This window comes from Neofelis nebulosa, chromosome 11 (genome assembly GCF_028018385.1).
Source record: "Neofelis nebulosa isolate mNeoNeb1 chromosome 11, mNeoNeb1.pri, whole genome shotgun sequence".
Classification (NCBI taxonomy): Eukaryota; Metazoa; Chordata; class Mammalia; order Carnivora; family Felidae; genus Neofelis; species Neofelis nebulosa.
This window is the reverse complement of record NC_080792.1, coordinates 94,656,391-94,683,525: the sequence shown is the minus strand read 5'-3', so window position 1 is coordinate 94,683,525 and position 27,135 is coordinate 94,656,391. Positions and strand designations below refer to the sequence as shown.

Sequence of the window (27,135 nt, the reverse complement as noted above, 5' to 3'; positions counted from 1 at the left end):
GAGGGCCCGAGAGACCGGACACTTACAGCAGCTGCTCCGAGCCCGCTCGCTTAGGCCTGGAACGGCTTCCGCTGCCCGCCCTCCACTCCCAGCTTCCCATCCGGGAACAGCCAGAGTCCAGGCAGCTAGGGATCAGAACCCCTCTTCCTCCCCTTCAACAGGTCGGGAGCTCAAGCCATGAGCCTTGCTGCCTTCCCAAACCCACATCCCTCTCTGCCCCCACGCTTCCCCAGATCTGGCCGGGGCCATCTCCCGCTTCGGGTAGCTCCGCGGTATAATATTGCCATGGTCACGGTGCCCCACCCCGGCCAAAGCAGGGCCGTGCACCATTCATCACGCAGGGAGCACTGCTGTTCCTGCAGGGAAGTGTTTCTCAACGTGTCCGTGCACAGAGCATGCTCACCGCCCCCTATGGGCTGTGAGGACCCAGAGCGGCAGACACGGGGTGTCAGAAGACAGTCCAGCTGCTAAAAATAAGGACCAGTCCAACACTCCAAATGCAAAAACCAGGGCCTAGACTTGGCCCTTGAGATCCACCAAAACACGGAGTACCTCTCCGAGGCTGCTCACAAGTAGTGGACTACAGGTTTGACTCCGTTCACTCGCTCCCAGCCCTTACTTATGAAATGAGATTTCCTATTACGAAAAACCAGTAAAACCAGGTACAACTCCAGGATACGGAGCTGCATTTTTCAAGCACATTTCACCTGTATATCATCGCTCCTAGTCAGAAAATGGCAATTAAAATTGAGGCGAAGCGTCACTTCCCATCTACCAGACCGAACAGTTCAGAAGCCAGGCGGCGAGCCTGCTGGGGAGGCCACGGGGAGCTGCGGGACCCCCAAACGGGCCTGGAGCCGCCGCGCACACCTGCACGTGGCCGTGCACGCACTGAGGCCGCCGCTCCGCTTTGCCCTGAATATCCACCTCCCGTACAAAAACACATCCACACGCCCGCACAAAGTTTTATTTGTAAACGCAGAACATCAGGACCAAACTCCACATCCATCCATGTTTCAGAGACGGGCTGAATCCATGTGGTCCCTCCATTTAGTGCAGCACCACGCGGCCACACAAATGCAGGAGAAAGCTCTCGTGCGTTCACGCAGGGCTAACACGGAGTCAGATAAGCAAAGTGCAAAAGACCATGTGTGAAACACTACCCTTGCCCACGAGGAAAAGACAGAGACATATAGATACATCTTGCCTGCACGGTCTTCTACCAAAAAAAGCCCCCAGATACACACATATCTGTACATACCTAATTTTTTCTTGAGAAACATCTTTCCTAGTCCTGTTCGTTACAACAGTCTACGAGCACTGACGTCCCATAAACATCTGCTCACGTAAAACAGGTACTCGTGAAGAAATGAAGGAGGCTGATGACCTGCCGAGGGTGGTGTAGACAGAGCGACAGGCAGTAGAGACAATGACACTCCTATGCACACCATCGTGTATCACTTTGATTTTCAGAATCGTGTGAAAGAGTCACATCTTCAAAAAGCAAAATTAAACCAACAAAGACGAAGAACTCCCTAAAAGCCAATACAAACAGAAACGACAACGGAACTCTAGAAAGGACAACACAGTCGCCAATGGAAAAGGGAAGGCAGGGGACAATGGAACAACTCCGTGCTGCTGGACAAGAACCAGGAGTCAGTATAAACACGGCTTTTCCCCTTAAAACACATCTAGTTCTGCTACCGAAATGGCCCACAAGCAAGGACACCCTTGAAGAATGGAGGACCCCAGGGGCAGGGGGTCAGGACACGATGACACGCACCACCAGCAAGCAGGCAGCAGCCTCCACAGAAGACAAAGGGTTCGAGAAGGGCTAGGAGATGTGAGGACAGGGGCTCCTGACTGTGTTAACCTTACCCATCTTTGAAAGAGTAGTCAGACCTTCACTTAATGCTATTTGAATTTCAAACTAAGGTTAACTTTGCGAATAAAAACAAATCGAGGCAATGAAGATTAACTAAAGCCGCTCCTTTCACCGCAGCCTCTCTACAAACAGAGAGAAGCTGATGTGCACCCAACCCCCACACTCCTAAAAACCAGCAGGGGGCGGGGGAAGGGACGGAGGGGAGGCGGGGGAGTCGAGCAGGCAGCCACAAGTACAAGTGGGTTAAGAAAGAGCAGGGTGAGGGGCGCCTGGGTGGCTCAGTCAGTTAAGCGTCCGACTTCAGCTCAGGTCATGATCTCACGGTCTGTGAGTTCGAGCCCCGCGTCGGGCCCTATGCTGACAGCTCAGAGCCTGGAGCCTGTTTCGGATTCTGTGTCTCCCTCTCTCTCTGACTCTCCCCTGTTCATGCTCTGTCTCTCTCTGTCTCAAAAATAAATAAACATTAAAAAAAAAAAAAAAAAAGAGCAGGGTGAGGGGCGCCTGGGTGGCTCAGTCGGTTGGGCGCCTGACTTTCAGGCTGTGATCTCATAGTTTGTGAGTTCGAGCCCCGTGTCGGGCTCTGTGCTGACAGCACGGAGCCTGGAGCCTGCTTTGGATTCTGTGTCTCCCTCTCTCTCTGCCCCATCCCCACTCATGCTCTGTCTCTGTCTTAAAAATAAAATAAATACATTAAAAAAATTTTTTCTTTAAAAGAAAGAGCAGGGTGGGGGTTCCTGGGGGGCTCAGTCAGTCAAGCGTCCGAGTCTTGGTTTCGGCTCAGCTCATGACCTCATGGTTCGTCAGTTCAAGCCCCACGTCAGGCTCTGTGCTGACAGCCCAGAGCCTGCCTGGGATTCTCTCTCTCTCCCTGTCTCCCTGCCCCTCTTCTGCTCTGTCTCTCAAAATACATAAACTTAAAAAAGAAAAAAAAAGAAAGACTGGGGTGGGGGTGCCTGGGGGGCTCAGTCGGTTAAGTGTCTGACTCTTGATCTTGGCTCAGGTCATGATCTCACCATTCGTGAGTTCAAGCCCTGCATCAGGCTCTGCACTGACGATGCTAGCCTGCTTGGGATTCTCTCTCTCTCTCTCTCTCTCTCTCTCTCTCTCTCTCCCCCCCCCCCCCCAAGTAAATATGAGGAAAAAAAAAAAAAAAGAATTAAAGAGGAAAAAAAAAGACCGGGGTGAAGAAGGATGCTGGGGCTCCGGGTGAGCTGTGCCCCCACAGGCCAGGACAGGAACTCCTTCGGTGCGGGCCAGATCGGATCTGAGGCCTGGGAGATCCAAGCACCACCACATTGCGGTTCTGTGAGGAAGCAGCTTAAGGAGAGCCAGGGCCAGGATGGAGACCGAACCCCAACCCACGGTAGCAGCAGCTATGCCACAAGGACCTTCCACAAACACCCATTTGCAGCCACGTGAAACCTCCCTCTTCTCCCAAGAAAGCACTGCCATTCTCCATAACGTCCCTCTGCAGAGAGTGCCCCCTGCTCTCTGCTCCCCCAGGAGAAGTGCTTTCTAGCAGGCGGCTAGTACTCCCCTAAGTAACCTGGTAAACACCAAAAACAAGGGTGGGGGGGCACCTGGGTGGCTCAGTTCAGCATCCAACTTCGGCTCAGGACATGATCTCACGGTTCATGGGTTCGAGCCCCATGTCAGACTGCGCCGAACAGCTCAGAGCCTGGATCCTGCTTCAGATTCTCTCTCTCTCTCTCTCTCTCTCTCTCTCTCTCTGCCCCTCCCCTGCTTGCGCTCTCTCTTAAAAATAAATATAAAAAAAACAAAAACAAAGGATACAACAGGCAACACTGGGGAAGCTAAAAAAAAAAAAAGGAGGGGGTGAGGCTTAAACATAGTAGACACTGCTTTTATTTCCCTTGAAATGCTTCCCAAAACTTTAAAAGGCAGACAGAAAAATGCTAACAGAAACTAGGTCATGGGTATGTTGGTAGTTTACTGTCTAATCCTCTCAGCCTCCGTGTTTCTTTGAAATTTTCACAGTAAGACGTTACAGGAAAAAATCAAGGGCTGTAACCGGAGTCCCAGACACCAACAAAGCGTTCACCCTTTCTGGCCCTGATCAGAGCCGATGATGAAGGCTCCATACTCATTCCTAAGGTATGTGAATTCCAAATGTCATAAAGCAGGCTAAACAGAGTTTTAAAACAACGTGGCATTCCCTGCGTCGTGCCGCAGCGCCACAGCGCGGAAACGGGGACCGAGACCTCCACGTCCCTTCTAACTTAACAGGCCAGGACGCCAAGGGTCTCCAGTCGTGGCAGTGGCGGAGGTCCTACACCTGACGGAGCACAGAGCTCCGTGCTCCCCAGGCAGACAGGATCTAGCTCAGCTTGAGAGGAAAAGTCCGGACAAACTGAAGACGTCCCTCCCCTCACAAGTCACAAAGGTGCGAGCCCCTGCCTCACCGTACTGCCGTTGTTTCTCAATCTTTTACCCACAGCCCCTGAAGGCCCTGCTTAGCCATTTCTCTCCGAATCCCCCCACACCCCCTGTGAAATTTTAATCCCACAGCCACGGCACATATCCACCGAAGCGCCTGACCCTGTGTGAGGCCTAAACCACTGTCCTAATACTTTTTTCACCCTCCTCCCAAGCACCCATTTTCAGTCCCTTGTGAGAAACACCGCCCTCAGGCGTACCGTGGTCCCGCTTCTAATGCACAGAAGGAAACCCGGAGGAACGGACACCCCATCAGTTCGTTCTGGGGAGGACGTCGAGAACGGGGAGAAAAGAGCGAAGGGCAACTCCGGCAACCCGTGAGAGCTTCCGTGCCGCGTGGACGTCACGCAACGTGAATTGCTCACGCGCTGCCTGTACTAGAGGACCAGCCGCAACCCGAACACCCTTCAGCAGGGGAGCGGCTCAAGCGCGGCCACGCCACTCAGCATCGGAGGAAAGAAGCTCCGGGACAGGCGGAAGCCGGATGAAGCGCAGACGCACGACGCGCCGAGAGAGAAGCCAGACTCGAGAGCGTCCACACGGCCAGCCCAGAAAGGACAGACACCAGTGGCTGCCGAGGGCTGGCGGGAGGGGCTGGGTAGGCTGGCAGCGCTGGGGACCTGTCTGGGGTGAAGACGTTGTTGTGGCTCCTGACTATTACGGAAACGACACCACATCTGTCAAAACTCTCAGAAAGCCAAGTGAGATGGCCGTGAGGTTATGCGAAGACCTTCCCTCCCACTCAGTACATGAATGATTTTAAAAACTTACTGCTACCCTAATGCACCAAAACAAGATAAAACATTCCACTGACCAGAAATAAAGCAGCAATCGCAGTGGGCGGGGCTGAGAATACAGGCCGGAAGGACACTCAGCCCAGAGGGGAACACGTGAGGCCCAGACCTCGGCCCCCGAAGGCAGCGGGCACCCAGTCCCTCTCCAGGAGGCTGAGGGGCAGAGCCAGGCTCCCTCCCACCCGAGAAAGGGCTCGGCTGCCTCAGCCAGAACCTGAGGAAGGCAGCAGGCCAGGCGAGACCCCGTCTCCGGGACTGCAGAGCCTCGGGCACCGCAAGAGCGGGACGAGTGGCGGACCCCAGAGGCCCCGCTGGGCAGCCACAAAGCCCCTGACAGAGAAGGAAAGCTCCCCTCCCGTGCAAGAGCAGGGACATAAAAATGGGGGCAGGGGGACGGACAGAGAGAATTCACTTCCCGCACACAGAACCGGCGCTACGGACGACGCGACGGGCGGCCGGACATTCAACCTCAGTTGAATGCAGGGTCGGGTGACAGACTCTCTCCTTGAACGCCCCAAGCCCCCCCACCTCCCACCTGACTCTCTCCCCCTCCTCTCTCCCTGCATCAAGCGTCACCTCCTGCGTGTGCCTGTCCCTCTTGGAAGAGCCAGTTTCCCTCTTCTAAGCATGTGAATTCTATTCCTCGGCATCCCCCGGAATCCTTCGTTACCTAGTATGCCTAGTTCCTGCCAAATCCTCCTGCTTTAGAGAAAAATTTGTTCATTAATATTTTTACTCAATAAATATTTATTACACGCTTACCCCAGACACTATGTGAGTCACTGGGGGTACGAGAGTGAACACAGCGTCGTTCCCGCACCCACAAGGGGGAAAGGCGACACGCGAAGCTGTAGCTGGCAGACAAGCGCAACAGCAAAGCTGTGGCAAGGTAAGGGACAAAGACAGTGAGTGACGTGGGCAAGGTGCAGAGTCCCACAGAAGCCCGTCTGAAGAGGGGCTTCTGAAAAGAAAGAGTCAGACCACATAAGGACCCGACGTTCCACACAGGGCCAGGGCTCGCCCGGGTCCGGAGCCAGGTGTGGCTGGGCCGGGGGACAAGGAGTAAGGTGCGGGGGACATGAAGTAGCAGTAAGGACCTGGTCGCCAGGTACTTCATGAACTGCCCGAAGAACTTCTCTGGCTTTTCTTCCCGAGGGAGACGGGAAACCATGGAGAGCTTCAAGAAAAGAGATGCACAGTATGACTCCTGTCTTGTCTTGATGTTTGTTTTTGAGAGAGAGACACAGAGACGGCACACGTGAGCAGGGGAGTGGCAGAGAGAGGACGACGGTGGATCCCAAGCAGCCTCCACGCTGCCAACAGAGAGCCTGGTGTGGGCGGGGCTCGAACTCACCAACCAAGAGATCATGACCCGAGCCGGAGTCTAACGCTTCACCGACCGGGCCACCCAGACGCCCCTGATTTGTTTTTAAAATGTCACTCGGGGAGCCTGGGTGGCCCGGTCGGTGAAGCGCTGGACTCTGGCTCAGGTCATGATCTCTCGGTTCATGAGTCTGAGGCCTGTGTCCGGCTCGTCACTGAAAGCGTGGAGCCTGCTTGGGATTCTCTCTCTCCCTCTCTCACGGCACGTGCGCGTTCTCTCTCTCTCTAAAATAAATAAACGGGGGCACCTGGGTGGCTTAGTCGGTTAAATGCCCGACTTCGGCTCAGGTCACGATCTTGTGGTTCACGAGTGAGAGCCCCACGTCGGGGTCTGTGCTGACAGCTCGGAGCCTGGAGCCTGTTTCAGATTCTGTGTCTCCCTGTCTAACTGCCCGTCCCCCTCTGTCTGTCTGTCTGTCTGTCTCTTTCTCAAAAATAAACATTAAAAAAAATTAAAATTAAGTTAAATAAACATAAAAAAAAAACCAAAATAAAAACGTCACCCAGCTGCTTTGCTGAAATTGCAGTGCAGAACAGCTCAGGTGAGCAGGTAAAGCAGGGAGGAGAATAACCCAGGTAAGAGAGGGGGACCGTGGCCAAGAAGGCAGTGAGGGGCAGCCAGGCTTGAATTCTACTCCGAAAGTGCTGACAGGTCACATTTAGGACGTGCAAGAAAAACAAATCACGCCAGAGGCCTGAGCTGAGGAGCCACAAATGTGGACCTGCCTCCAAATGAAACGCCACAGCGTGTCAGCGGCAGGTGCCACACGAGTGCAAGTGTGGCGTGGACCTTGGCTCGGGAAGATCCAGGCAGGAGCTGCACGTTCAGGCGATGCTGGCGTGGGAGCTACAGCCGTGACACAGGGACCGCCTGGCTGTACAGACCGGCGAGGAGGCCTGGGGACTGCCCTGAGGCGTTATAACGTTTAATACGAGGCAGGTGGGAAGGAGCCGGCAGAGGGACTGAGGCAGCGACCCGCCAGGTACGAGGACCAGCAGGGTGGCGTCCCAGCACCGCCAGGAGACGGAGTTTGGCGGAAGCCAAGGGCAGCCGGGTCAAAGGCTGTCCACAGGGGCCCTGGCAATGTAACAGCTCGGGTGACCCCAACAGGAGCGCTTCCAGAGGAGAGGTGGGACCAAAAGCTTCAGTGAACTTGGTTCAAGACAAATGAGGAGAGAAGGTGGCGACGGGAAGGACAGGATTTTTTCTAAATCTGGCGTAAGAGGAAACTAAGACCTAGAAACGGTGGCTGGAAGATTTGTATGTCGTGACAAAATACGCTGCAGCGAAGATAAACTCAAGACAAGACAACATCAGAGCCGTGGCCTAGAGCACACGAGCCGCGGTGCATCCGACACGAGAGAGCAAATAACGGCCGTGAACGCTGCAGCACCTCCAGCAGCTAGCCCGGGAGGGAACAATGTGTCATCACCCTGTGTTTATAAAAGCACATAAAACCGCATTATACAATCTTACTAAAAAAAATTACACAGGGGCGCCTGGGAGGCTCAGTCGGTTAAGCGTCCGACTTCGGCTCAGGTCGCGATCTCGAGGCCCGTGAGTCCGAGCCCCGCGTCGGGCCCTATGCTGACAGCTCAGAGCCTGGAGCCTGTTTCCGATTCTGTGTCTCCCTCTCTCTCTGACTCTCCCCCGTTCATGCTCTGTCTCTCCCTGTCTCAAAAAAAAAAAAAAAAAATTAATTAAAAAAAAAAATTACACGGACAGAACAAAGCGCCGTTAAAAAAACATCAGTTGTGCTTCTCTTTAGGCGGCAGAATCATTCCGTTTCAAAATACAGTTTTGCATTTGCTGCAACCGTTCAGAGAGCATATTTGTTTTATCGACTCCACTCAAAACAGTTACCAAAACCGTTCTATTGCATGTGTCACTTCAAAAGCCAATCAGAAAATACAGAAAGACTCAAACATCTACAACAGCAGGGATGGGCACCCACTAGCACTGGCTGTCCCCTTCCTCTCTACTGATCAGGTGACATCTGAGGAGAGACGGAGGGCTCCCGATCTCTGTGGAAAAGTGCTCAGGCACGGGGGACAACCAGCGCAAAGGCCTGGCGGTAAGAAGGCTGAGCCATCTGAGGAGCCCAAGTGGGCTGGCTACACAGCGGAGCCTCGAACATTCCGACTACGCTAGTGCGCGGCGCGCGGCCGCGTCCAAATGAGCTGGGTTTGCATCGGCCCAGGTGTCCCCCACAGAAGGACTCGAACAAGTCACTTTCCCTCTGCACCTGTTCCCACATCCGTGAAGGAGGGACGCCTCGCGCAGGAGGACCTGTGCACCGGGGAAATGCCTATCCTTGCTGAGTATGTCGGACGTGGAGACTCCAGAACCAAACAAAAATCGAGCCAAGCCAACAGCTAACTGAGACCACGCGGGACCCCGCGGCCTGCCTGCAGTGAGGGTTGGAGAGCCGCCCCGCCTGGCACCCGGGTCTCTGAGCCGCGCCAGTGCCTCCTCCACCCTCACGGCGTCCCCACCCACCCGGGCGCCCCGTCAGCGCGGGCGCCGTCTCTGCGCCAGCGCCCCCTTAACTCGCCCTGGCGCCCCATCACGGCGGGCCACATCTCTGCGCCGGCGCCCCCCAACTCGCCCGGACGCCCAGTCACCTCAGGCCGCATCTTTGCACCAGCGCCCCATCACGGCGGGCCACCTCCCTGCGCCAGCGCCGCCACCGGCCTCTGCGCCCCCTCCCCACCCCCTCCCCGGCGCCCCGTCACCGCGGGCCCCATCTCTGCGCCGCGCCAGCGCCCCCCCACCCACCCCGGCGCCCCGTCACCGCGGGCCGCGTCTCCGCGCCGCACCAACGCTCCCTCCCGCAGCCCCGGCGACCCTCACACACCCCCGCCAGGCCCGACTCCCGGCGCCCCTCCCCCGGCGATCCCGTCTCCGCGTATCGCGTCTCTGCGCCAAACCGGTGCCACCTCCACCCCCGGCGCCCCCGCGCCAGCGCCCCCCCAACTCCCGGCAGCTCCCCCCAACCCCGGCGCGCCCCCGACTACACGGTCCTGGCGGGGGAGGGCTCTAAGAAGGCCGGGCGCGAACGGCAAGACTCCCGACCCCGACCCCCAGCGTCCCCGGTCACGCCGCGGCCTCACCTACCCGAGGCTGGACCGCACTCCGGCCGCGTCCGGCTGAGGCCTGGGGGCGGCGGTCGAGGCGGCGCCGCTCCGCTAGGCGCATCCGGGACCGCGGGAGGAGGAAGCGGCGGCGCGCCCGCTACGGCGAGCCGGAAGTGACGTAGCACGGAGGGAGGCGACGAGACGGCCAGAGGGCTAGAGCGGTCGGGAGAGGGGCGGGCCGACGGGCCGTTGGCGGACCGGCGTGGAGGAGTGCACAGCCGTCGCTTCGGCCCCGAGGGTGGGCGGGGCTAGAGCGGCGTCCCCAGACCCCGCGTCGTGAGAACCGGGACGCTGGCGCTTCCACAGGCTGTTGAGAAGGGACGCCACATCGCAGGGGTCAGAATATTTGCAAAGCATACACCCGATAAGCGAGTTGGATCCAAAACAGACAGGGAGCTCACAACTCAAGCAATCAACAAACAAACGATTTTTAAAGAGCTTGTTTGCGGGGCACCTGGATGGCTCGGTGGGTTGACACCCCGACTCTTGATTTCCGTTCAGGTTGTGATCTCATGGTCGTGAGATTGAGCCCTCCGTCTGGATCCGCACTGACAGCTGCTTGGGATTCTCTCTCTGTCTCTCTCTCTCTCAAAAAAATTGAACTTAAAAAAAAATTTAAAGTTTCTTCTTTCTTTGCATTTTAATTAGTTTATTGACTACATCTGTGTCTCATACCATTTTTTTTAAATGTAATTTATTGTCAAGTTAGCTAACATAGTTTATTTTTAACTAAGTTCTGCACCCAGTAAGGGGCTCCAACCCACAACCCCGAGACCAGGACCGGAGCCAGCCAGGCACCCCGGGACAAAGGAGTTTTAAGCAGGCGAAAGACTTGAGTGGATATGTCCCAAAAGAACAGAGTCCTCGCTCAACATCATCCAGACCAAAACCCCTTCTTTTGCTAAGACGACCTGGAAAAAGTAAGTGCTGGTGAGGCCGCAGAAATTGGGACCCTCGGACGCTGCTGGCGGGGATCTCAAATGATACGGCTTCTGTGGAAGACAGTTTGGCACCCCTCCAAGTTAAAGACAGAGCTGACATATCACCCAGCTGTTCCACTCCCTTAGTGTATAGCCAAGAAAGTTAACAACACATGTCCACACAAAAACATGCACACAAATACTCTTAGTGTTACTCGCTACAGCCAAGAAATGGAAACAACCCAAATGAATGGATAAAATGTGGCCCGTGTCCATACAATGGATTGTTACTCAGCCAATTAAAGGGAGCAGGTGTCTAGCACACCTGCTACAACATAGATGAGCCTTGAAAGCAGTACTCAGCGGAAGAATCTAGACGTGGAAGGCCACATATCGTGTAATTCCATTGATATAAAATGTGCAGAGCCGCCTGGGTGGCTCAGTCAGTTAAACATCCGACTTCAGCTCAGGTCATGATCTCACGGTTTGTGGGTTCAAGCCCCACCTTGGGCTCTGTGCTGTCGGCTGGAGCCTGGAGCCTGCATCAGATTCTGTGTCTCTCTCTCTGTCCCACCCCTGCTCGTGCTCTGTCTCTTTCTTTCTCAAGAATAAACATTAAAATAGTGCTGGAAGTTCTAGCATCAGCAATCAGACAACAAAGGGAAATCAAAGGCATCCAAATTGGCAAAGATGAAGTCAAGCTTTCGCTTTTTGCAGATGACATGATATTATACATGGAAAATCCGATAGACTCCACCAAAAGTCTGCTAGAACTGATACATGAATTCAGCAAAGTTGCCGGATACAAAATCAATGTACAGAAATCAGTTGCATTCTTATACACTAACAATGAAGCAACAGAAAGACAAATAAAGAAACTGATCCCATTCACAATTGCACCAAGAAGCATAAAATACCTAGGAATAAATCTAACCAAAGATGTAAAAGATCTGTATGCTGAAAACTATAGAAAGCTTATGCAGGTAATTGAAGAAGATATAAAGAAATGGAAAGACATTCCCTGCTCATGGATTGGAAGAATAAATATTGTCAAAATGTCAATACTACCCAAAGCTATCTACACATTCAATGCAATCCCAATCAAAATTACACCAGCATTCTTCTCGAAACTAGAACAAGCAATCCTAAAATTCATATGGAACCACAAAAGGCCCCGAATAGCCAAAGTAATTTTGAAAAAGAAGACCAAAGCAGGAGGCATCACAATCCCAGACTTTAGCCTCTACTACAAAGCTGTCATCATCAAGACAGCATGGTATTGGCATAAAAACAGACACATAGACCAATGGAATCGAATAGAAACCCCAGAACTAGACCCACAAACGTATGGCCAACTCATTTTTGACAAAGCAGGAAAGAACATCCAATGGAAAAAAGACAGTCTCTTTAACAAATGGTGCTGGGAGAACTGGACAGCAACATGCAGAAGGTTGAAACTAGACCACTTTCTCACACCATTCACAAAAATAAACTCAAAATGGATAAAGGACCTGAATGTGAGACAGGAAACCATCAAAACCTTAGAGGAGAAAGCAGGAAAAGACCTCTCTGACCTCAGCCGTAGCAATCTCTTACTCGGCACATCCCCAAAGGCAAGGGAATTAAAAGCAAAAGTGAATTACTGGGACCTTATGAAGATAAAAAGCTTCTGCACAGCAAAGGAAACAACCAACAAAACTAAAAGGCAACCAACGGAATGGGAAAAGATATTTGCAAATGACACATCGGACAAAGGGCTAGTATCCAAAATCTATAAAGAGCTCATCAAACTCCACACCCGAAAAACAAATAACCCAGTGAAGAAATGGGCAGAAAACATGAATAGACACTTCTCTAAAGAAGACATCCGGATGGCCAACAGGCACATGAAAAGATGTTCAACGTCGCTCCTCATCAGGGAAATACAAATCAAAACCACACTCAGATACCACCTCACGCCAGTCAGAGTGGCCAAAATGAAGAAATCAGGAGACTATAGATGCTGGAGAGGATGTGGAGAGACGGGAACCCTCTTGCACTGTTGGTGGGAATGCAAATTGGTGCAGCCGCTCTGGAAAGCAGTGTGGAGGTTCCTCAAAAAATTAAAAATAGACCTACCCTATGACCCAGCAATAGCACTGCTAGGAATTTATCCAAGGGATACAGGAGTACTGATGCATAGGGGCACTTGTACCCCAATGTTTATAGCAGCACTCTCAACAATCGCCAAATTATGGAAAGAGCCTAAATGTCCATCAACTGATGAATGGATAAAGAAATTGTGGTTTATATACACAATGGAATACTACGTGGCAATGAGAAAGAATGAAATATGGCCTTTTGTAGCAACGTGGATGGAACTGGAGAGTGTGATGCTAAGTGAAATAAGCCATACAGAGAAAGACAGATACCATATGGTTTCACTCTTATGTGGATCCTGAGAAACGTAACAGAAACCCATGGGGGAGGGGAAGGGAAAAAAAAAAAAAAAAGAGGTTAGAGTGGGAGAGAGCCAAAGCATAAGAGACTGTTAAAAACTGAGAACAAACTGAGGGTTGATGGGGGGTGGGAGGGAGGGCAGGGTGGGTGATGGGTATTGAGGAGGGCACCTTTTGGGATGAGCACTGGGTGTTGTATGGAAACCAATTTGACAGTAAATTTCATATATTAAAAAATAAAAAAAATAAAAAAATAAAAAAAATAAAAAATAAAAAAAAAGAATAAACATTAAAAAAAATTTTTTTTCAGGTGCAGAATGGGAAAATCCGCAGAGGTGGAAAGTAGGTTAGTGGTTGCGGCAGGCTGAGGAGAGGCGGTGGGGGGTGACTGCCACCGGCCGTGCGATTTCCTTTTGGGGTTGATGAAAATGTTGTGAAATTAAGTAGCGCCGATGGTTGCACAATTTTGTGAATTTACTAAAAACTACTGAACTGTGTACTTTGAAAGGATGCATGTATGGTATGTGAATTATATCTCAATAAAAAATTCATTTACAAAAATGAAGGCCAGAGCAGTCAAGTGCCTGGGCAAAGTGCAGGTGCAAAGGCCCTCTGGTGTTAAACTAAAAATCCTTAGAATAAACAAAACTAAAATCTGGCTATAAAAAGGAGACAAGAGGGGCATCTGAGCGGCTCAGTCGGTTGAGTGTCCGACTTTTCAGCTTGGGTCATGATCTCATGGTTCATGAGTTCGAGCCCCGTGTCGGGCTCTGTGCTGACAGTACAAAGCCTGCTTGGGATTCTCTGTTTCTCTCTCGCAGACCCTCCCCTGCTCTCTCTCAAAATAAATATTTAAAAAATAACAAAAAGGAGACGAGTGGGCAGCTGCACTTACTAGTTGTTCCAGAACCACATGGAAAAGAACAGCTTCCCTCAGATTGAATTGCCTGGGTGGGGACTGGCTCTTTTTTTTTTTTTTTTAATTTTTATTTATTTTTACATTTATTTATTTTTGACAGAGAGCAATAGTCGGGGAGGAATAGAGAGAGGGAGACACAGAATCCGAAGCAGGCTCCAGGCTTTGAGCTGTCAGCCACAGAGTCCCACGCGGGGCTCCAACTCACAAACCGCGAGATCATGACCTGAGCCGAAGTCCGACGCTTAACTGACTAAGCCACGCAGGCGCCCTGGGGTCTGGCTCTTTTAACCTTCAGAAGGCTCTCCTGCTTGGTGAGGCTGGAAACTTACAACGTACCTGCCACAATCCCTCACCGCCAGGGTCCCGGCGGAGTTAGCCCCCTTCTGTTGCCGCATCTGTGTGACACTGGAGGTAGAAGGGAGGTGACCACGTCCCTCCCGCTGCTCCTGGCCATACTTGCAGCAGGGCTGTAGAACTCGGGTCTCCCCTGCAAGGGAGGCCCAGTGGTGGGTTGCCTTCAACTTGGAGCCGTGGACAGTGGTGACTTCTTGACACGAACCCCTCATCCTGGGCCAAAGCCCTGGGCAGCTTGTCAGCAGCTCCACGTGTGTGGCCGTGGGCCGGGAGCTCTGGGAACTCCTGTCCCCCCACCTCCAGAGGGAGCATGAGGAAAAGGTGCCTCAGTGGGTCAGTTCCGTATTGTTCTGGAAACCGTTCCAGACCTGGTCCAGTACGAATCCAGGTCCTTGAGCCTCCCACCTTACCCCCCGGTCTGTAAGCTCCAAATTTCCTGTACAGAAAGTCTACAGAACCAGAGCATAACACCCTCCCCTCCAGAAACCCGTGTGCAGTCTTGATACGGCTGAAATGGCTTCCCAACGTGTCCCCGGTGGCTGACTCGTGTGCACACCCCACATGCTGGCCAACGGGGGATCTGGCAGGTGGCCGGGATCCTCCCTCATCCAGGGGCCAGGCCAGGGAAAGGAGGTGCGGGTTCTTGCCTTCCTGCATCCTTGGGATAACACCGCTTTCCTGCTTGAATCTGAATGCTGGCATCTGATACCCCGACTATGCAGATTCTGACCTTAGCTTCCTGGGGCCTCCCACGCTCAGGGATCGTGCAACCCAGTCAGAGGCTCGCCCCAAGGTCAGGCTTGCTCCCCTGGGGTTCTGGAGGAGGAGCAGAGGGCAGCTCCTGTCATGTGATATTGGCAGGGGTCCAATGTCAAGCACCTTCCATGGAGGGCAAGAGCTATCAAAACCAAGTGGCCATCGGAGACCCATCAGACCACTGATTCTGCATCTGGGGATACTCGCATGTGGACAAGGAGGTACAGCGATGCCCGGACAAACGCCCAGCAGCAGGCTGGAGACCGGGGCCGTCTACAAGATGAGCCACCAGCAAGGACCACGCAGATGCTCATGTCTCTGAAACCACGCTATGTCGAGATGAGAGTTCAGTGTGCCTCGTAAGCCTTCATCGGTGTGAAGAGAGGGGTCAGAGGGGCTCACACATGCAGAGCTCTCTGGGAGGAGCCACGGCAACCACTAGGAGCAGGGGCCCTGCAGAGGCCCTGGGAACGAGGGACCGAAGGCAGCCGCTCTCCTCTGCACTGCTGCCCCAAGTGTATGGATTACTTTAAAATACCACGTACCCATGAGTCCTCCAAGGTGGTTTAAATGGGTCACCCACTAATTACCTGCAGTCACAACTGGGAGTTACCTTCTCTAGTGGTTTGATCTTCCAACCAAGACCTCGTGTCCTTTCACAGGAAAACCCAAGGTCCCAGTAGCTACTCGGCTCATTTCTGCCCCCAGAAATGACTTAGTAGAGAACCCTGGCTATCACAGGGGACATTGACGTGCCTAAAACCAACCTCCAGACGTCCTCCAAACCCACCTTCCCCGGGGGCTCCATCTGTCAATCGCCCCAGCTCATCAGTGCTCAAACTAAGCTCAAGTCAGCCCCAAATCCTCCCTTCTGTGCTCACCTCCATCCACCTGGCAGCAGGAGGCCCAACTACTTTCCTGGCCCCACACACACCTCACTCACCCTCTGCACATGGCCTCCCCAGGTCACCACCAGCATCCTCAAAGGGCTTCCTGATCCTACTCGAACTACCCCATCTATTAACCCTCAAGAAGACCTCAAGAATATCTGCCCAGCCCCCCTGGACACCCAAGTATGCCCATGCACACACCCCACACATCACAGGCATGCACAATCTCATGGGCACACAGGCGCCACGCACACACACTCAAGCACGCAATCACGCGTGCACGCACAGGAGTGCACACGCATCACATGCAGGCACACATCACGTGCACACGGGCGCCACGCACGCACAATCACACGTGCACGCACAGGGGCACACACGCATCATATACATGCACACACTGAACGTACACACAGGCACCACGCACACAATCACTTGTGCATACATACACAGGGGTACACACGCATCGTATGCACGCACATACACAAGCATGCACATACAAAACGCACCCCTCCGCCACGCGAACTGTTCCAGACTTGCCAATTGCCCACCCGTCACCCGATCCCCCTCTTCTTGCTAACAGGTCACTTGTGTTCCGTGCCATGTGGCACACCACTGGGTAAAATGCATCCCCCCGTGTCCCTCGCAGTTAGACCAGCCTGCGAGACGCGCTCTTGACCAACGAGAGAAAAGGCTACTGGTGGGCCTTTTGCCAGGAATGCTCCTGGAGGGGCCGCCCTGTCCCTCTTCTGTCCCAGTCCCCCCAGCAGGAGCGTGGGCAGCACTGGGGCGGACGTGACCGGGTGAAGGCCGTGTGCAGAGGCTGGGTGGGCGGCTCCGGGGTCAGGGCCACCTGCCCGGCTTCTCTGGCGCCGCCGCACTGCCCAGCTCCACCCCGAGGGCCCGGCGCGGGTCTGGGCTCAGCTTGCCAGCGTCATACTCTGTCCCTTTACAGCACGCGCCGCTGCCTCCCTCTCCGGACGCAAAACACATAGAAACGTAAAACAAGGGGTGCCTTAGGCAAAGTTTGTACTTATTTAATAAGAAAACTGCTTCTTTAAAAAAATAGTGTCTTTCCGTGCTGAGGTGTGAGCGGTTACTGCACGAGCTGGAAACAGAGTCGCGACAGGTCCTGCCGGCGACGGAACCCAACCTGACGCAGGTCTCGGGACCCTGAGGCTGCGGGGCCGCGGCGCGGCTCCCTGGGTCGGCGAGGATGGCCCTGCACCCGTGGGCCGGCCGCCGCCTCAGTCGCTGTCTCCCAGGGGGCTGGGTGCCTGTGGAACAAGAGCAAAAGTGGGGGTGGGGCGGGGCGGTCCGCGGGGACGCACACCAGGGCCCCTCCCCCCCCGCCTGCCCTGTCGGGGAGGAGCGCCAACACGTGTCCTCGCCTGCCTCCCTGGGGGGCGGGGGACCCAGGGGAACAAGGGACGGGATGTGGAAGGTCTCTCTCAAGGTGTCCAGCCAGCCAGCAGCCAAAGGTGGTTCCAGCAAGGGCGAGCAGAGGGCGGGCCCAGCCCCCCCCCCCCCGCCCTGACCCCCCCCCATCAGATCTGCGCATGCGCCGCCTCCTACCCCACCCCCACCCCCTGCCAAATTAGAGTGGCAATTTTCACTTAAAATTCCAGAATGCCACTTTCTCTTGGAAAAACTTGGGGCTCTCCCGACGTGGCCCTCCCCGCCCCTCCTCACATGACCCTCCCGCACAAGGCGGCCCTCTCCCGGAGATGGCCCACCGCCCCCCCACCCGAAGTGGCACTCTCTGGTGGCGGGGAGACGGAACAGGGGCGCTCCTGCCGGCCAGCCTCCACCGATCCCCATCGCCGCGCAGACACCGCTACGACTTGTGACCCCACCTGCACACCTGCTTTTCCACACCTGGCCCACTCGCCTTGCCTAGTCACCCGCGTGCACCAGTTTACAACCCCAGGCGTGCCCGCAGCAGTGTTTCTGTGGACGCCTAGATGACGGCCCCGAGAACACCGGCTCAGGACCCGCAGGGGAGAGACCTACGGCCGCAGACCCACTAGCTCCAGGGCCTGGAACAGACGCCCCGTCCTAAATGCAGCTGGCAGGGATGAGCCGCCCCCGAGCCATGGCCCTGGCAGGATCTTGCGGGTGGGACATTCCGGAGCGGGCGTGACAACAGACACGTGCTGAGGACCCAGCAGGGCTCACCCTGACACCTCCCTCTCACCAATCGGAAGGCCAGCCACCAAGCACAGCCTTCGTCCAAGGTCACTAAGCACAGAGCGGGGAGCGGACACCAAGCAACATTTTGGGGTCACCAGCCACCCATTCCAATGCCCCGGCTCTGCTGGTCTGCAGTGGTGTGACCCCGTGGCCCCCCCCCTCTGGGGCTCAGCTTGCTTGTCTGCATGATGGACACAGGGACACCGGTGCAGAGCAGGCTAGAAGCTCGGCCGAGCTCCCGAAAGGGAAGGCCTGTGGCGGCCCCGGGGCCCCCGCCTCCAGCCCCTGGTCCCCACCCCACCTTGGCACCCAGGCTGGCTGCCGCGTGGGCGGTGGCATCGAAGTCATGCACAGGCAGGGTGCCCAGCCACCGGGCCATGGACCGCTCCTGGCGCTCGGTGCTGATGATGGTGGGGTAGATGTGCTGCTCCTTGAACGCCGCGACCCCCGCCTCCTCCTGGGTCCAGTCCAGCGGCTCATGCAGCCCGTCGTTGCCAAAGCGCTGGTTGTACTTGTCGAAGTGCACGCGCTCCAGGACCAGGCCGAGCCCCGGCGCCTTGGGCACGTCCACCTTCGCCTCGCCCCAGCTGCGTTCCAGCAGGCTCTCGGGGGCGTAGCCCTTGATCACGGCCACCACCAGGCCGACCATCTTCCTGATCTGGTGCGTCATGAAGCTCTGGCCCTTCACCTTGATCACCGCGAACTCCATGCCCTCCCGCACGAAAGGCTCCTCGCAGAACATGTCCAGGATGTAGCGCCGAGCGCTGGCCTCCCGGGGCCCCTTCTGCGAGGTGAAGTTGTGGAAGTTGTGCGTGCCCTTGTAGCAGGCGAGGAGCGCGTTCACCCGCCGCAGCGTGTCCGCGCTCAGCCGGTAGCTCTCGTCCTGCACGTCGTGGTCCTTGTGGGCGAAGGCGAACGTGGGCAGCATGTACAGGTAGGTCCTGGCGTCGCACTTGTTCTTGGAGTTGAAGCCGCCCGTGACCCTCTTCAGTCCTTGAGGGGAGAAGGGGCAAATGAGGACCACACTTCCTGCCAACGAGCGTCTGGACCGCACACGGCCCGACTTCCGGGCACAAGCCTGCACCCGCCCAACTTGCAACCTCACAGCCACGCACGCACACGCACACACACACACTCATCAAAAGCACAGGCATGTGTTAAAACCCAGGGCTTGTCAAGATGCGGGAGGGCTCATCTCCACAGGACGCACAACACTGCGGACGGGAAGCGTGGCGCGACCGGAAACCACCCCTTACGAGCAGTTGGTTCTGTGCGAAGACACCGAGACAGCAGCATGTTTAACAGCAAAAACAAACAAACAAACAAACAAACAAACAAACAAAGAAAACTTAGAAAGCCCAGCCACAGAAAAACGGATCCAGGATGCTCTGGAACGATCATGGGATGAAGCAGCGGGCAGCCCCTGAAGACGAGGAGGCCAGGTCTGCGGGAGACGCCTGTCCCGTGGGGGAGCCAGCACGTTCTTGGTCGTGTCTGCGTGGCCTTTGCATCTGCTCGGGGGGAGGTTTTCTTTTCTTTTTTCTTTTTTTTTTTTTTTAACGTTTATTTATTTTTGAGACAGAGAGAGACAGAGCATGAACGGGGGAGGGGCAGAGAGAGAGGGAGACACAGAATCGGAAACAGGCTCCAGGCTCCGAGCCGTCAGCCCAGAGCCCGACGCGGGGCTCGAACTCACGGACCGCGAGATCGTGACCCGGGCCGAAGTCGGCCGCTCAACCGACCGAGCCACCCAGGCGCCCCACGGGGAGGTTTTCTTATAACGTTTGTTTATTATTTTTGAGAGACAAAGAGACAGAGCGTGAGCAGGGGAGGGCCAGACAGAGAGGGAAGCACAGAATCCAAAGCAGGCTCCAGGCTCCGAGCTGCCCACAGAGCCCGACGCGGGGCTTGAACCCATGAACCGTGAGATCATGACCCGAGTGGAAGTCGGACACTCAACCGACCGAGCCACCCAGGTGCCCCGCTCCGGGGGGGAATTTGAGTTACAAATTCACGGTCGTCCGCACCGAGCATCGCCAAGCTGCACTGTGCACAGGGCCGCCGTGCGTGTGATGCCACGCAGGGAGCGCTGACCACTAAGCTGACTGGACGGGACGCGACGCGGTGTTTGTTTTAGCGAAACGGGCCCGTCTGTGGAAGGCGCCGCAGAGCCTCCCATGGAAGCGCGCTGTTTGAGGCCTCGGGAGGCCTGGCGAGGATGGGCTCCACGAGGCGCCACCCGCAGGACCGTCTCCTGGGGGGCGGAGCGCCCGCCCCCCATGACAAACAAGGGCCCCGCTTCGCTAGCACACGCGGGCTCGGCAATCGGCGGGTGCTGGCCGCCTCACGCCCAGAGTCTGGTCTGTGCCACAGCTCGCGGCGGCTTTGCCCAAGAGACTCGCGCTCGCCCACGCCCCAGGCGTGCTGCCTGATTCCGCAGACAGAACCCCACGGCGACAGGAAGCAGAGCGGCAGTGGAGGGCGGGTCTCACCCAAGAAGGTTCCGCGGACGCGAGGTACGTCAAAACCTCCCAACTGTATACTTAAACCTGCCGCTGGTCATTTGGCAATTGTACCTCGACCGGCCGGTCACTTAGCCGGCTGCGCGCAGGGCGGCACGTCCGGCGGAGCCATACACGCCCATCGGCGCCAAGCCCAGGGAAGGGACAGGGCCACGCCACTGTGGTTTTCGGGCTCCACGACAAGTGGGCTGAGGGGAAGCGGCAAGGCAGGCTCGAACACAGACGACACCACGGCCGCTCGGCCTGGGTGCCGGCGGGGGAGGTAGGGCGGGTACAGTCAGGGAGCGCGTGCGGCCGAGACCGAGGTCCCGGGGCCACGCGGCCCCGGCCGTCCGCAGAGTCTGACAACCGCCGCCCTCAGCCCCAAAGCAACCACTGAAGAACCACATCAAGTTACAGCTAACGGGGCAGCCAAGACGATCATTAATTAAATGGAATTACGAAAAATGTTAGTCCAGAAGAAAAAACAGAAAAAAAGGGGAACCCAGAACAGACAGGACAAAGAGAAACAGACGGCGAGTTCGACACCAACCATCCCAGCACCAGGGCGAACGTGAACCGCGTGTGCAGGCCACCGAAGAGCAGAGAATCGGACTAAAAATCCCCACCGGGCTTGTCATAAAAGGGAATAATCGCCCGTTGTAACTTTCCCGAACCTGGACTTGCACGTCCAGCGTTTGGTTAAAGCGAGGCGTGTGCGGCAGCACGTGAAGGGTGGTTCCAGGTCTGTCTGTGCAGCTGGCCTTCAGGAGGACAGGGAAGCCTGGTGAAACGTCAGGGCCCCGCACGCGCAGCACTTACCCAGTATCCGAATGTGAGGTGGAAGGTGGCCGTTGATCTTCTCTAAAATGTCATCGATCAGCCACACCTTCAGGGACACGACCTGGCCCGCCGCGGACACGCCCTGCAAAGGAAGCAGAGGGGTCAGGCACCGGCCGGAAGCTGCGGTTTTGGAAAGGACGCTGCACCCACCAGGGGGCCGGCAGCACAGCTGCCCAAACGGTGCGAACGAGTTCCAATCCCAACAAAACCCGCACCGCGTCAGGCAAGTAGGAAACACAGTCCCCCTCGGATGGGACCCTAAACTAGGGGAAGAAGAAGATACGATTTAGTCGGGAGACCGCGAGGCAAAGCTAGGAAAATCCGCCACCCTGCTCCGGGCACCTGCGGGCACCCTCGCTCGGGCACGTGGCGGGGGCGGGGGGCTCACGCTCCGGCCCACACACACGCCATCCGCCCCCTCGCCTCACCACAGGGCACTTCCCGTGTCCCCTCCCCACGGGGAGGGCGGCGTGGCACACCAAGGCGCCGTGAGACCCCATTCATTCACGCAGCTCGCAGGACGGCGCACCGCCAGCACGGTCCTGGTTGAGCCCGAGCCACCGCTGCTCCTCCCTCGCTGGGCCGAATCGGGGCGCACCCTCCATCACAGGGGTACACGCACGGCAACCAGCAGAGCTAGACGCACACCGTGCACGGTTCAGGCACCCGAGGGTCTTGGAGCGGGTCCTCCACCAACAAGGGGGGACCACCGCGCCGCCTAAGTCACGACCGCAGTTACCCTGTGGGGACCGGGGCAGGGGGTACCGACTGGACAGGGAAGGGGTGCCAGCTGCACAGATGACTGGATCCAGATGTGCACCCCCCCCCCCCCCCGATGCTGCACTCTCACCTAAAAGCTGTACCGAGAGTCAACGCGGCAGAACTTGCAGGGACAGGGAAGTGGACAGGAGTGCTCCTGGGGGGCGGGCGGGCTCTGGGGTGCTCACCCGAGTGCAGACCCCCAGGCGTCCACTCCAGCATCACCCGCTTCGCCGCACGCTGCTGCGTGCACCCGTGGACCCATCACGTTTTCCAAAAAAGGCTTAACACACGCGAAGAAACCAACTCTAACGAGTGTAACGTTCCTGTCCAGAACCTTTATCCGAATTGAGCCACGAGAACAATCGGACAAATCCGGATTGAGGACATTCATCAAAACGCCATCACATCAGGAAGGTACAGGAGGCATTTTAGGTGAAAGGGAGCTCAAAGGCCAGGCCGGGCACGAACCCGGGTTTAGGTGCTGGATCAGGAACAAAACCAACGCAGGCGGGTAGTGGGATCCTGCAAGTGTTGGGTTCTCAGGAGCGACAGGTACACTGAGGCGGTGCCCGGGGCGCTGGATTTCAGGGTGAACAATGTCTGCAACTCACTCTCCAAAGGTTCTGTTTAAAGCGGGAAACTGGGGCCGCCTGGGTGGCTCGGTTGGTTAAGCGTCCGACTTCAGCTCAGGTCATGATCTCAAGGTTCAGGAGTTCGAGCCCCGTGTTGGGCTCTGTGCTGACGGCTCAGAACCCGGAGCCTGCTTCTGATTCTGTCTCCCTCTCTCACTGCCCCTCCCCAGCTCATGCGCTCTCTCGCTTTCTCTCTCGAAAAAAACATTAAAAAAAATTTAAATAAATCAAGCAAGCAAGCAAGCAAGCAAGCAAGCAAACGGGGCGGGGGGGGGGGGGTGAAAGGAGGGGCACCTGGTTGGCTCAGCTGGAAGCACATGGGACTCATGATCTTGGGTTCGGGAGTTCGAGCCCCAGATTAGAGGTAGAGATTCCTTCAAAATAAAATCTTACAATAAAATAAAGTCTTAAGGGAAAAAAAAGGATGGGAACGAGGGGTGCCTGGGTGGCTCAGCTGATTAAGCGTCTGACTTTGGCTCAGGTCATGATCTCACGGTTTGTGAGTTCGGGCCCCACACTGGACTCTCGCCATTAGCGGGGAGCCTCCTTGGGATCCTGTGTCTCCTCTTTCTGCCCCTCCCCATGTGCTCTCTTGCAGGGACAGGGAAGTGGACAGGAGTCCAGAGTAAACAAACAAACAAACAAACAAAGGAATGAAAACAGATCGCACCGCTACATTTCTGTGTCAGTCACATGCTGACATGAGAACCTTCTGGACGCACTGCTGGGGCAGGAGAGACTGCCAAGGGGTGTGGGCTCCTTTCCAGGGAGATGAGTACCGACAGCAGCTGCAGGGGTGTCTGCACCACTCTTCAAACGCACGAGTCCACTGAATCGCACACTTTGAGTAGCCAAACTGTGAGCAGTGAATTGTGTCTCAGCGAAGGTACTTATTTAAATATCTGAAATCAGGGGCGCCTGGATGGCTCGGTTGGTTAAACGTCCGACTCTTGATTTCAGGTCAGTTCAGGATCTCAGGGTTTCTGGGATGGAGCCCCGCATCGGGCTCTGTGCTGACACTGCGGACCCTGCTTGGGATTCTCTGTCTCTCTGCCCTTCCTCTGCTTGCGTGCTCTCGAGACAAATAAGTACTTTTAAAACTATAAAAAAATAAAAATCTGAAATAGAAACCAACAAAATGTCGTCATTTATTCATCCCAGGGGCCGGAGGCACGAGTGTTGGGATGCTAGTATCAGAAGTTTGGTTTCTTCAGGCTCTCCGAAGCGTAAGAGGAAACACTCCCGGACAAAGCAGTCTCTAGTAACAGTGGAAATTGAGCACCACGCTCTGAGATGCTCTTTGTCAGCGCAAGCAAATATCTGCTGTTTTCTGCCTTGAAAACAACCAGAGAACCCTAAGTGCAAAAGTTAAAAAGAAGAGGAAAACCGTAACGGAGTCCAGGACCCTGAAGTGTTTCCGCATCACCTACAAGAAATGAACCCGCGGCCCCATTTCCTTTTTCCCCTGTCTGTTCAACAGCACCATTTCCAGGGTCCCGCCGGCCTGACGCGCAAGCCTGGGGGATCTGGGTACCTCGAGACCCTGGGGGGCATTATTCAGCAGCTCAGGGCCCCGAGCTACCCGTGTCTGTGTCAGACCCACGGTGACCTCAGGCAGCCACAGAGGCATCTCAGGGCCAGGGTCTCGGAGCAGGGGCAAAAGGCTTGGTGCACACTATGCGTCTCACGTCTACCAGCAAAGAGCTTGGGGTCTGTGCCCTCTGCCCTACCCACCCGCCCTGCACCCCTCCAGTCTCCTTAGGGAGCTCCTGCCCAGGCCAGTCCCACGACAGGACAAGACCACCCAGCACAGCTGCCACGCCAGCCGTGACCGAGCCCACGACAGACACGTGAGCCAATGAGACAACAGAGTGGGACTCGATCTCAGGACTGAGTGGACAGCACCGGGCCACGGCCACCGAGGCTCCCCAGTCCACCAGATGTGGCCAGTGTGGTGGTGATGAGCCCTGAGCACGGAGCACCCAACACACTGCCAAAACGCACACACATGCGCACACACGCACAGTCGCAATAGGAACTGTGTTAACTGTACTTATGGTGACCACGTGTTGAAAGAAGGCGATCTTGGAAATACGGACTCAAATAAAACCACTAAAACCAGTTTCACCTGTTTCCTCTCCCCTTTCAGAAAATCTGACGTTACAATCCCACAGGAATTGGCAAGCTTGAGACACCTGTATCTAAGGCAGATGTTGTGGCCACCATGCCACCCGCAGGGGCAAGGGAGGAGGATTCACAAACAGGACGCAAACCAAGTGTGGGCAGCAGGGAGCACTGAGGTCCAGCCACACCTGGACTAGAAACACTCCAGAACTTCTCAGTTCCTTCCATTTCGGTGCGTCTGGTTTGTGCACCGGTCATTCGCAGCCGCGAGTCTTGACAAGGAAAGCCGCGAAGCTGTGAAGTCAAGGACAAGCGCCGCCCAGGAGCTTCAGGCGCTGCTCGAACCTGCGGGGGAGGCGCAGAGACGGGGCCTACCTTGTCAGTGCGGGCACACCGCTGGAAGGACATTTTCCTCATATCTTCACCGTGATTTTCAGGAATACAGCCCGACCGGACCAGGGCAGACACCAAATCATCTTCGATGGTCTTGAATTGTGAGGACCCAACGTTCCTCTGAAGAAAAGAATAGAAAAGCAGTTTTTTTCACTCAGTCACTGCCCACAGGTGGGAGACCTGGGCCCGCGATGCTCCACACAGGGAGCCTGTGTGCTGTGTCCACACTTGTGGCCCGGGGTGGGGGGGGACGACACCGCAGTTCCTCCCCACCCATGGCAGGTAGGACAGTTACCGGAGGGTACCCACAGTCTCTAGAAACGCCCCACCCCGGGCAGCCAGGTGAAAACAGCCAACAGCAGGGATCACCCGAGGTGCTGCTTCCTCCCACCTGGTCAGATCCGAAACCAGCACCTCTCCTGCTGGAGACCCATCTGTCTGCAGCGGCTGGGTGCAGAGGGACACCCTGTCTTAGCCCCACAGGGAGGAAGGCCTCTGGACACACAGGGAGAAGCGCACCCCAGGACACTGCCAGCCAGGGCTGGACTTGGAATCCTTGGCTTTTCCTCAACCCTTCAGTTCACACGACCAGCCTGCACAACAACCTCCTGGGATTAATGCGTGCTGGGAAAGGACACCCATGACTTCTAGAAGCTCCATAATACTGCCCCTCAGATCTTGCCCTAACCAGACTCCAGGACCCGCAGGACTCTGTGACATCAACAAGGTGGCCCTCCTATTCTCACAGAAAAGAGAATTCTGCTTGCCCACAGGCTCTGACCCTCAATGTATCTGACAAACAAGACAGCCGAGTCTTCCAGCCGCCCCCCCCTCGCCTATGGATGAGAAAAGGGCATGAAGAGCTTGAATCAATCGCTTGCCCGTGGCCACACGATGGTCAGCGGCAGAGGGGGCCCCTTGGACGCCCGGGAGGTCCGTGAAAGCCCCCCAGCGTGGCATCTCCCAGGGACGGAGCAGGGCTCAGAGCCGCCTGGGTTCCAACCGAAATCCTGCCCAAGGGGACTCACCCGCCCTGCCTGCCTGTCCCCGGCACACGGCGGCCCCGCACACCTGCATGCCGTGGTAGCCCTTCCCGGAATAGCCCATGAGCAGCACGATCTTCCGTTTGGGCAGCTTCCTGTGCTGCTCCGCGTCCGAGGCGCTCCGGAGCTTCTTCGCCTGCTGCTCCGTTTCCTCCCAGATCCTGGCCCCGCCCCGCCAGCCACCCCGGGCCTTCGGGTCGCGCTCCGGCCGGGCGCCCACGGGTGCGGGGGCCTCCACGTTCCCGGCCATGGGGGGCAAGCTGCAGAGACACGGACGGCGTGAGCGACGCGGCCGCGCGCGGCGGGGCGCAGGCTGGAGACCGGGCCCGGGCGAGCGCGCCGTCATTACCGGAGCAGACGCGGTCCCAGGCTCGGGCTGCACGGTCCGCAGGCTCTCCTCACGGCCCCGGCCGCCGCCCGCACGACTCGGATCGCCATGCGCGACCGGGGGGCGGCGGGGGGCGCGCGCCCGGCCCCGGCCCTCCCCCGGGTCCTCCCCGGCCCTTGCCGCCCGACCCTCCCGCCCCGCCCGGCCGGCTCTCCCTCCGGAGTGCGGGAGGCCGCGGCCACTCTCGCCGGAACCAGAAGGACGCGCACCCGCTCGGCCCCACTCACGGCGCGGCGGAACGAGCCCGAGCCGGACCACGTGGGCGAAGGCGGAAGTGCAACGCGCTGCGGACGGCGACCGGGCGCGGACAAAAGTCCCCCGGGCG

General features: G+C 56.4%; 2 protein-coding genes across 16 annotated transcripts in view; both read right to left on the bottom strand.

Moving 5' to 3' along the window:
- EP400 (E1A binding protein p400) overlaps nucleotides 1-9,755 on the bottom strand; it is a 95,918-nt gene extending 86,163 nt beyond the window's left edge. For all 13 annotated transcript variants that reach the window (XM_058691539.1, XM_058691541.1, XM_058691538.1 and 10 more), the window contains exon 1: nucleotides 9,638-9,755. The gene's annotated coding sequence lies outside the window, so the exon portion shown is untranslated. The remainder of the gene's footprint in view (nucleotides 1-9,637) is intronic.
- A 7,188-nt stretch (nucleotides 9,756-16,943) lies between these two features.
- Nucleotides 16,944-27,135, bottom strand: PUS1 (pseudouridine synthase 1). Of its 3 annotated transcripts, none has more exons than XM_058691537.1 (6): nucleotides 27,038-27,135; nucleotides 26,451-26,682; nucleotides 25,362-25,499; nucleotides 21,448-21,550; nucleotides 18,426-19,117; nucleotides 16,944-17,208 (listed from the first exon to the last, which is right to left on the bottom strand). In XM_058691537.1, exons 2-6 carry the CDS (start codon nucleotides 26,670-26,672, stop codon nucleotides 17,179-17,181), a joined length of 1,185 nt encoding a protein of 394 aa, XP_058547520.1. In that variant the 5' UTR covers nucleotides 26,673-26,682; nucleotides 27,038-27,135; the 3' UTR covers nucleotides 16,944-17,178. The 3 variants fall into 3 exon arrangements, with proteins under 3 accessions (XP_058547520.1, XP_058547519.1, XP_058547518.1); XM_058691536.1 differs by having other exon boundaries at nucleotides 27,020-27,098; XM_058691535.1 differs by lacking the exon at nucleotides 27,038-27,135 and adding an exon at nucleotides 26,772-26,936.